This window comes from Castor canadensis, chromosome 13 (assembly GCF_047511655.1).
Source record: "Castor canadensis chromosome 13, mCasCan1.hap1v2, whole genome shotgun sequence".
In the NCBI taxonomy this organism is placed as follows: Eukaryota; Metazoa; Chordata; class Mammalia; order Rodentia; family Castoridae; genus Castor; species Castor canadensis.
Genome location: NC_133398.1, coordinates 7,771,296 through 7,781,769, shown reverse-complemented (window position 1 = coordinate 7,781,769; position 10,474 = coordinate 7,771,296). Strand labels below are relative to the sequence as shown.

The 10,474-nt window shown below is 46.9% G+C and overlaps 1 protein-coding gene across 1 annotated transcript; it reads left to right on the top strand.

Annotated features, from left to right (window-relative positions):
* The first annotated feature begins 38 nt into the window (after nt 1-38).
* On the top strand, nt 39-8,125 carry Swi5 (SWI5 homologous recombination repair protein). Its single transcript, XM_074052670.1, has 6 exons — nt 39-51; nt 87-369; nt 698-746; nt 3,935-4,056; nt 5,909-6,003; nt 7,447-8,125. Exons 1-6 carry the CDS (start codon nt 39-41, stop codon nt 7,509-7,511), a joined length of 627 nt encoding a protein of 208 aa, XP_073908771.1. The 3' UTR covers nt 7,512-8,125.
* Nucleotides 8,126-10,474: the final 2,349 nt, after the last annotated feature.

Genomic DNA, 10,474 nt, shown 5'->3' with positions numbered 1-10,474 from the left:
AAGCCAGAAGAGGCGGATCTAGGGCGGTACTAGGCACCATGGGATTTGGGCGTGGCCTAAAGCATATCATCCTATTGGCTAGTGAGAAAGACGAACTGGTGGAGAGGGGCGTGGAGAGTTCGCCGCGAGCCAGGAGCAACGGGTGGAGGCGCAGAGAGAGCTGCGCGCGCAGCCTGGCCTAACCCCCGCCCAGGCGGATCCAGCTTTCTCTGGGTACACGCGTAGCTTTACACGCGACGATTTGTGGCGTCCATCACGAAACTCTAGTTACCTGGCGGACCTAAGAAGCTGCTCTCCCGCTGTTGCCCTGGACCCTCCTGCGCTGCACAGTCCCCCTACCCGGGGGCCTCGGACCCCAGGGCTCAGGAGGTGGGCGAGGGACAGGCAAAAGGGGACAGCGCGTCACTGATATAGCCCCTTTCCCAACTCCTCACAACTCTGACCCTACTTTCACGTGTTAGAAATCAGTTCCAGAGTAGTCTCCCATTCATTCCTCCAGACAGCACCCCCCTTTACACACACACATACCCCTTCTTCGAAGGTCCCTGATCCTGATAGTGTATCTGACCCCCCACACAGCTGGATCTAATCCTGGTCTCCTACTTCCCAGCTGCTGCTCCTCCCGGCATCCCCATGGTACCCCGTTCCTCTCAAAGCAGCTCTCGGTCCAATCAGCCTTTCTCCCATTCCTCTGCAGGACTGAACCAGGACTGAACCGAAGTTGCCATAGGGCCTTCCGGTCCCCTGTGAGTATGTCTGTCCTCTCCCTTCCCTTCCTCCCAGCCTCCAGCCCTCCCCCTACCCCGCTGCCCTCCTCCATCAACAGCAGCATACCCACCTCTGCCCTCTTCAAAGCCTTTCCTTAGCAGTCCTGTTCTGAGAAACTCCAGGTCATTTCTTTTATTTCTTTTTTTTTTCCCCCTCAGGTCATTTCTTAATACCTCCCCTCCCTTTCCCTTCTTCCTGCCCTTCCTTGATTAACCCACTGGGATGCAGGTCTGTGCCAGCCAGCTGGCTCCTACCCTACAGGAGCCAAAGACTGAGAAGGATAAATCAGACAATTTGAGCATGGTTCAAAGATGGTGAGCCCAGACTTAGGGATGCAAGGAGGGTTCGCCAGAAGTGGTCAGGTCAGAGACAAGGATGAGTAAGTGGAAGCTGGGATGTCAAAGTGGTGGCGCTTTCTCTCAAGGAAACTCAGTGTCATGGTCTGTATCTTGGGATCTGGGATTCCACAGATCATGCCTTACTCTTTCATGCTAATTAATTTCTTTCCTTTAAAAAAAAAAACACTATTTATTTAGAGATAGAAGTTTCACTACGTTGGTGAGACTGACCTCAAACTTAGAGCTCAAGCAATCCTCCTGCCTCACCTTCCCAAGTGCTAAGACTACAGATGTGTGGTACCATACCCAGCTAAGGCAAGGCTTTATTGAGCACTTATTTCATCCCAGTCAGCTTACTTTAATATATCAGCCTCTCCTAAATCCTTCCAATAACTTTATCATTTCCATTTTATAGCCAAAGTCTCTCAGCACCAGAGAAATTCAGTCTCACACTTAGGAAGCACCAGAGATGGGGGTCTGAACTGGAGCATTCTCATTGTGGAGCCTGAGCTCTTAACCAGGTCTTTGACTTTGTCCTCTTGGCCCTCTTTGCAGGAGGTCATCCTGATCTGCCTGTTTTTCTTTGCCCCTCTGCCTCCTGCTGCTCTGTATGTAAAATGGGCATTTCTGAGTGGTTCTGCCCTCCTCTCTCCAGTTTTTTTTCTACACAGCCTCAAAGGTCTGTGTCTTAAACCTTCACCTTACTCCAATGCCCACAATTCTGGTGTCTTACCAGCCCTGACACTGGATACTTAGACCTGCCTGCAGAGTATCTTTGCCTTCCCTCTTGCTGAGCCTGAAACTATAATTATACCCTAACCAGGACCACTGAGCAACTCCTCCCACTGTCTTCACATCTGCCAGTGGTACCCAGGCTCAAGCAGTGAGCTTCTCCTCACCTCCTTTCTAAGAGCCCCTCAAGTGGTCTTGTTTACACCATTGTCACTTCACTCACCCATGCCACGCACATGGAAACCACTCCTTCCCTCGAACACATGTATTCTCTCCTGTGTTAGCGCATTCAAGTATACCAGCCCCTCTGTCTGCAATACTTTCTAATAGTTTTTTGAGTGACTCAGGTTTGAAGGCAAGGCCCTGTGCTTACTAGGCAGGTACTCCTTCGCTTGAGTTATGTATCCAGCCCTTTCTTCTAGCTTTTTGCCAGACTAATGCCTAGTCATTCTTTAAAATTCAGCTTCCATGGGAAGTCTTAGCCCCTACTTCTGGCTCAGTCCAGTTTCCCTGTTAGACATTTCCTTAGCACACTGTACTTCAAAGGATTTTTCAGACTTATAATTAGTTGATTATTTGTTATTTATCACTCACTCTTTCATTTGACAAATGTTTTAGTATCTACTATGTACCAGATAGACACTGTGCTGTCAGCAGTGTGAAGAAAACAAGGTCCCTGCTCCAGTGGGGTTTACAGAATAACAATGTGTGAAAATAATAATGGTGAGAAAGTAGATTAAAATACCGGGTTAAAGCATGTAGTTCCAACACTAGAGAAGCTGAGTGAGAAGTTTCAAGAATTCTAGGCCAAGCTAGGCACCGGTGGCTCACGCCTGTAATCACACCTACTCAGGAGGCAGAAATCAGGAGGATCAAGGTTTGAAGCCAGCCCTGGCAAAATGTTCGCAAGACCCTATCTCAAAAAAAAACCCTCCACCAAAAAAAAGGGCTCAAGGTGTAGGTCCTGAGTTCAAGTCCAAGTACCACACACACACACACACACACACAAAGACAAAGGAACAGTGACAGTGGCTGATTGACACATCACCACTTTAGGCAGGGAGTCAGGGAAGACCTTTCTGATGAGGTGACCTGTGAATAGGCTCTGACTAGAGCTATCTGGAGGAAGGACCTAATTGCTAGGCATTTTCTCTTTGGGCTTTGACCATCTGTTCCCTGAATGGAAGGGTCCGGCTGGATGGATGTCTTGTCTTGGAGCCTTTGCTCCACTAACACACTCCTCACTCACTACTGCCAAGTGATTGGTCAGAAGACACTGACCTGAGAACACAAACTATGGCTCCCTATATCCAGCATATACTTCCTGTAGATTAGCTGTGTACTAGTCGCTGTCCTTCAGAAACTTTTAGAGGTAGAAAGGGTAAAGATGAACTATAGCCCCAGGGAAGGGTTTAGTTAGGCATGACATTGTAACCACAATGACCTTGCAGACTTTTTGGCAGCATTGGGCCTCACGCTTGCTAGTCAGGTTTTCTACTGTTGAGCCAGTCCACCAGCCCTGACCTTGTAGACTGGAAAGGAGAACCCAAGAAAGAGGCCTGGGGCAGATTCTCTGGGTTTAGATTGAAGGCCAGAATGGGCCTGTTAGTTAGGATTAGTTTTGGCTGGGAGTGGAAGACAACCCACATAGTGACTTAAACAGCCATCAGGAATCCAGGCCTTCACAAGACTTCGGCCTCATAACCCAAGAGCACTGGTCAGCTCTAATACTAATCTGTATCTGGACAGTGAGAGGCCAGAGAAAGGCATGCCCTCCCCTTGAAAGGACAGCTTCTAGACATTGCATATGCCACTTGTTTGTTTATTTTGTCTGCATGTTTGGAGAAGCTGGGGTTTGAACTCGGGGCCTCAGGCTTGCTAGGCAGGCACTCTGCTGCTTAAACCACTCCACCAGCCTAAAGTCATTTCTGAAGTTCCACTGGCCACAGCTTAGTCACCCAATTCCATGGGAAGCTGAGAAATGTAGTATTCTGGGGGTCAGGGGTCTGTTAGCAAGAATTGGGAATCGGGGGACATGACACAGGCTCTGAGTGTGGGACTGGTCAGTTCAGCTGAGGACTTTTTCTGGCATTCAGCGCCCTTCTCCCAAGTCTGGCCAGGCTGATGGGACCAGTGAGGAGCTCCTGCATCTTGACATTCAGAAGCTGAAGGATAAGAGGGACATGCTGGAGAAGGAGATCGCTCAACTAATATCTGAGTAAGTCCTTTTGGGCCCCTTCGTGTGGTGAAGATAACTTTTGGACTGGGGTTATAGCCCAGTGGTAGAAAGCTTGCATAGTGTGCTTGAGGCCCTGAGTTCAATCCCCAGCATTACAAAAAAAAAAAGAGGACTCAGAGTGTAGCTCAGTGGTAGAGTACTCGCCTAGCATATGTGGGGCTCCAGGTTCAATCTCCAGTACACCCCAAAAATTAAAAAAAAAAAAAGGCTGGGTGCTGGGGGCTCACGCCTGTAATCCTAGCTACTCAGGAGGCAAAGCCAACCCAGGCAAGTAGTTCTCAAGACCCTATCTCAAAAAAAAAGTCACAAAAAAGGGCTGCAGGAGTGGCTAAAGTGGTAAAAGCACCTGCCTACCAAGTGTGAGGCCCTGAGTTCAAAGCCCAGTGCTGCCAATAAATAAATAAGTAAATAACTTAGCTAGTACCCAGTAACAAACCCAGTTGCACTAAAAGGTCTGGGCACTGGATTCAGGGTATCTTTCAGCAGCCTCTCTGATGGGGTGGTGATCAGGCTGGAGATAGTCTGGAACCAGAAACTAGAAAGTGTTACCAAGCCAGGCGCTGGTGGCTTACACCTATAATCCTAGCTACTCAGGAGACAGAGCAGGATTGCAGTTCAAAGCCAGCCCAGGCATGAGACCCTATCTTGAAAAAACCCTTCACAAATGAGGGCTGGTGGAGTAGCGCAAGGTGTAGGCCCTGAGTTCAAGCCCCAGTACTGCAAAAAAAAGAAAAGTGTTACCAAACAGTCAGTGCAGCTATCTAGCTCAATCCTTATGTCTGGTGAGAGAAGAATTCAGGCAAAATGTGAAGTGATAATAAAGTTTATTAGGAAAGGAATTTATTTTCAGTAGACTGAAAGCGGGTCATTTCTAGAGAGAGAACAAGAATAACAATTGTTTTTACCCTGGCACAAGTTTTAATTGAGGTGGAAGGGGCTTGAAGTGTTAAATCCTTCCTTAGGACCAGCCCATGTTGATGAAGTCATGGTTAAAGTAGGCTAGGGTAGGTCTACAGATTTACAAAGTACAAAATATCACTGGGTCCACCCAACCCCTAAGGTATGGTTTACAGTCTGGGTCTCTGTTTTGTTAAGTAAGTAAAGATCTATGGTTTTAGAACTGATGTCAACCCACCTTAGGGTGGGTGACTCAAAAACATCTTGTGACAGCCCATGACCTTGGTAGACTACTTTGATCCTAACAGGGGCTGTTAAGTGTTTTTCTCTCAGAGACCTTGAAGAGCCTTCCATTTTAAGTTTCCTTTGCATGTCTCCATCACTCATGGCTAACTGCTACCTAACAGAAAGCTTGGGAATGGAGGCTGTGCTCTTTCTGGAGCTACGTGCTAGCCTCTGCTTCCATCTGTATGTAGACTGCTTCTCTCTCTGAAGGTGGGGTTTTCAGTGCATCTGAGAAGCTGGCTCTTCCGCAGTTTCTTGAGTTCTCCACAGCCCTGGCTCCAGCCACAGGACAGAGGTTGAATAGCCCTCAAATGTGCATCTCACACTTGAGGAGATCTGCCAGGTTGCCTGGGCAACATGTCCATCTCTGAGTTCCCCAGCTGTGGTCAGAATAGTACAGTGCCAGTGTGGCTGAGGACCCATCCATAGTGTACAGGGCACATTTGCTAGGAGTGTGGAAGGCTGCGCAGATCCCCTACCCAACTGTAAGCCTCAGGAGGCAGGGACTGTCCTGCCACCCTATATCCCCAATGCCTAGCACCTTCTAGGCCTGTAGTGAACATTTGCTAAACAGACGCCCAACTGCTGTCCAAGTCTGATATCCTCATCAACTTTCCCAACAACGTTGTCTCTCCCTCTCTCACCCCAGGGGCTACAGTGTGGATGAACTGGATGACCACATCTCTCAGCTCCATGAGTACAATGACATCAAGGATGTAGGGCAGATGCTGCTGGGCAAACTAGGTGAGCAGGTGACCCCTCCCTAAGGAAGTTGGGTTTTGCTCCTAGGCCTTCCATTTACCACCCCTCCCACTCTTCTCAGCTGCCCCACTCCTGGAATGCTCCAGCCCCTCTTACCAGCCTCTGTTCCCCCTGGCCACCCAGCATAGCAGCTGTGCAGTTCCTACCTGAGCCCCAGGGTTTTCTCCTCAACTACTTTGGAGCAGGTTTGAGCAGTACTTGCACACCTACAAGACAGGGCACTGAAGGTCTCTGTTCTTCCGGGACCTGCAGAGTGATTGTGATGCCCTCTGTGCCTCAAGTGACCAACTTGCTAAACAGGCAACAAGTGCCAAAGAGGACCACTTTTGCAGCTTAAAGGGATATTTTGTTCTTCCTTGAACTAAATTTTACTATCCAGAGGGCCTTAGCCAAGGCAAATACCTTATCTTGGCTGGCTAAGTCAGCCCACCTTGGAGGTAAGGTAGTCTTGGAGGTAAGGAAATATGTAGATCCCTCAAACAAACCCTCCAGGTCCTTCATGTGGCCTAGATCGGTAGGCACCCTATGTTTGGCAGCCAGTGGGATAGTGTTCAGATCTGGGTTCTCTGTCCTGTTGTGATATGAGTTAGTACTTGTTACAGAAATCCCCATCAGCATTTAGAATTCTACAGCACAGAGGAATCCAGTGTTTCTCTGTGTCTCACTAGAGAATGGGTCTTACTAGATCCCAGCTGGAGACCTGTCCCACCTCTAGGTCATATGACCTGGAGCCAGTGGCTCCAGTGAGTAGCTATTGGGTACCTGCTCTGTGTCAGGCACTCTGGAGTGTGAGGACATTTGGCAAAGCTGACACTTGATGTCTGTTCTCCTGTGGCTTAGGTTTTAGTGCTGGGGTGGGTGGAATGGTCAATCAGTAGTAGGTGAAGGAGCAGATTAATTATATAGCATGCTGCATGCTATGAAGGAAACGAAGGGCAGAGACGAGGATACTGAGCTTGAAGAAGGTGGCGCCTTCCCAGCAAAGGAAAGGATGAGTCTTTGAGGGAGAGCTGCAAGACAGTGTCACACAGGCTGCAGATGGGCCAGGGATGGCTCCTGGCTCTCATCAGGTGTGAAAGATAGTGTACATTTTAAGCGGATGACTTGCTGCTGTATGTGAGGAAGGACTCTAGGGGAGCTTCATTTCCTTCTGCACAATGGGATGAGGGTTCGGGGACAGTCACGTGTGCCAGGCCAAGTGCTGAACATGGTACATGTCACATGGAGTCACTCAGGCTGTTAGTATCGGGTGGCCACACCGGGCCCACAGGGAAGAGGCCTGGAAGGAGGAGCAGGTGTAAGTGTGGACACTGGCTGGAAGTCAGACCCTGAGTGGGTCAGGGCACTGCTGCTGCTCCAGGGTTTTGGCCCTGCTCCCTTCCACTTCTTCCCACTGGACAGTCATCCTTCCATCCTTCCTTTCAGCTGTGATCCGAGGTGTCACCACCAAAGAGTTGTATCCAGAATTTGATCTGGACTTGAATGACTGAACAGTGGCTCCCAGCTTCTTGTCCACAGCCCACAGGGACAGCAGATACAGACATGAGAAGCAGTGAGCCCAGCCAGTGCACATATAGAGTTTCCACAGAGAAAGTGCAAGGGGCCCTTTTCTTTTCTTTTTTTTTTTTTTATTGTTTTATTACTCATATGTGCATACAACGCTTGGGTCATTTCTCCCCCCTGCCCCCACCCCCTCCCTTACCACCCACTCCGCCCCCTCCCTCTCCTCCCCACCCCCTCAATACCCAGCAGAAACTATTTTGCCCTTATCTCTAATTTTGTTGAAGAGAGAGTATAAGCAATAATAGGAAGGAACAAGGGTTTTTGCTAGTTGAGATAAGGACTCACATTAATTTCCTGTGCGTGTGTGTTAACTTCTAGGTTAATTCTTTTTGATCTAACCTTTTCTCTAGTTCCTGGTCCCCTTTTCCTATTGGCCTCAGTTGCTTTTAAGGTATCTAAGAAGCCCTTTTCTAAAGAGCCCAAACTAAGTCAGGAGGGAGCAGGGAGAAAGGGATACTGCCTGAAATGTTGCAGTGATGCTTGTGTCTGGATATGTGTATCCCATTTGTTAATAAACCTGTGCAATCTTGGTTTGAATGTCTACACTGACTCCCTCTCCTCTGATAGCCTGATTGTACCTGAAAGAGGCAGCCTGCTTCAGATTACAACAGCCTTCCACATGCCAGTACCGTGCCAGGTGCCTGAAAGCTGCCATCTCTATGAGAAACTACTATTACTGCCCCATGTTACAGATAAGGAAATTGAGACTCAGAAAGGCAAAGTGACTTGCCCAGGGTCACCAAGCCAGTTAGTGGCATAGCAGACTACTTTGCAGTTGTGACTTTCTGAGTTTGGGAGAATCAGGTAAGAGTTGAGTGAGGAACAACAGCATTGCCAAGTTCTGGTTTTGTGTCAGTGTGTTAATGTTCAATTTCTGGAAAAACTTTGTAAGTAATTCATTCTCTCTCTCTCTCTCTTCCTCTTTCTGTTCCTCATTCTTGCTCGCTCTTTTTTTTTTTTTTTCATTGTTTTATTATTCATATGTGCATACAAGGCTTGGGTCATTCTCTCTCTGCTTTTGTTATTTTTTGGATAGTTATTTTTTCCCCTGGGTGGGCCTCAGATAGTGATCCTCCTACCTACAGCTTCCCAAATAGCCAGGATGACAGGCATGTACCACCACACCCAGCATATTAGTTAAGATGGGGTCTCACCAACTGTTTTTAAGTTTTAGTCATCTTGATTGCATTCACAATTCCTTTCATGACATTAATCTTTCATAAACCTTTTGCAGGTTCCTCAGACCTGCACAACTTGCTCAAACATTCTCTGACACTTAAAACTTCAGTTTTGTCCTTTATTGCTTTCTTCACATACTGGAAAAAATCCAGCTGATCTAATTTAGGACAAAAAATTTGTTTTACAAAATAAAATTCTTCAGGAGGATTGCAGTTTGAAGCCAGCCTGAGCAAATAGTTCTGAGAGACCCTATCTCAAAACACCCTTCACAAAAATAGGGCTGGTGGAGTGGCTCAAGGTGAAGGCACTGAGTTCAAGCTTGGGTACCACAATCAATCAATCATATAAAATAAAATAAATAAAATTCTTGCCAGGCATCAGTGGCTCATGTCTGTAATCCTAGCTACTCAGGAGGCAGAGATCAGGAGGATCACGGTTCAAAGCCAGCCTGGACAAATAGTTCACGAGACCCTGTCTCAAAAAAAAAATTCACAAAAGGGGGAACTGGTTGAGTGGCTCAAGGTGTAGGCTATGAGTTCAAGCCCCAGTACCACAAAAAAAAAAAAAATTCTTATATAAAAACACTTTTGCTATATGTTCAATCACTTCTCTTGCTATGCTATACTCATGTCAATCATCAACCCAAATTTCATAAAACTAGTTTGCAAACAAACCGGCTTTTCTTTATCTGATCAAATTCAGGATGACTGCAGAGAGAAAAATTATGTTTCTAAGGAAAAACTGTATCTGTTAATTAGATTACAGCTCTGTTGTTTTCAGGTTCTCCTAATCTACATATAGACTACATGAAATCCCAAATTACTTTCTTCTAAGGTCTGTTTTAAAACCCTCCAACAAGAATAAGAGCTACTCTGGACCAGGCACATGGCTCCAGTGGTACAGCACTTGCCTAGCAAGCTTGAGATTGAGTTCAAACCTCAGTACCCACCCCCCCCCCAAAAAAAAGAACTGCTAAGCTGAGCATGGTGGTGCACATCTGTAATTCTGGCACTCAGGGGGCTATGAGTTTGAGGCCAGCTTGGGCTACACAGGATATGAAAGTTGTCAGAACCAGCAGGGTGCCTCTGAGGAGGCAGAGATCTGGCAGATTGTAGTTCGAATTCAGACCAGGCAAATACACAGGCAAGACCCTATCTCAAAAAGACTCATCACAAGAGTGCCTGCCTAGCAAGTATGGAGCCCTGAGTTCAAACTCCAGTACCACCAAAAAAGAAAAAAAAAAAAGTTGTCACAACCAAAATGGAATAGCTTATGTCAATCCCTAACTAAAATAAAGATTTTGGAAAAAGGTGTCATCACACATGCCTAATAGTAACTATCACAAAAGATATTCAAAACCACAACCTCATACAAATCACACAAAGACTATTGCTAGGGGCTGGGGGTCTAGGTTTAGTCCACAGTACCAAAAAAAAAAAAAAAGCCCCACAACTGTGTCTTCCGCCTTGGGCTGGCGCTACCCTTGTTACTAATGTTTGGAACTGAGGATTACTGTTTCAGGAGTAATTTATGTAACCCTTCTCATTTTGACTTAAACAGTTTTTTTACCCTGTTCCCTTGGAATATTCCCATAGTTCCCATGGCATATGTTCTCAACATTACAGGGCCTCCTCTTATTCCCAAATAAATATCCTGTAAGAGTTTCTTTGTTTTTTTTGTTGTTGTTGTTGTTGTTTTTAGGCATATTGTC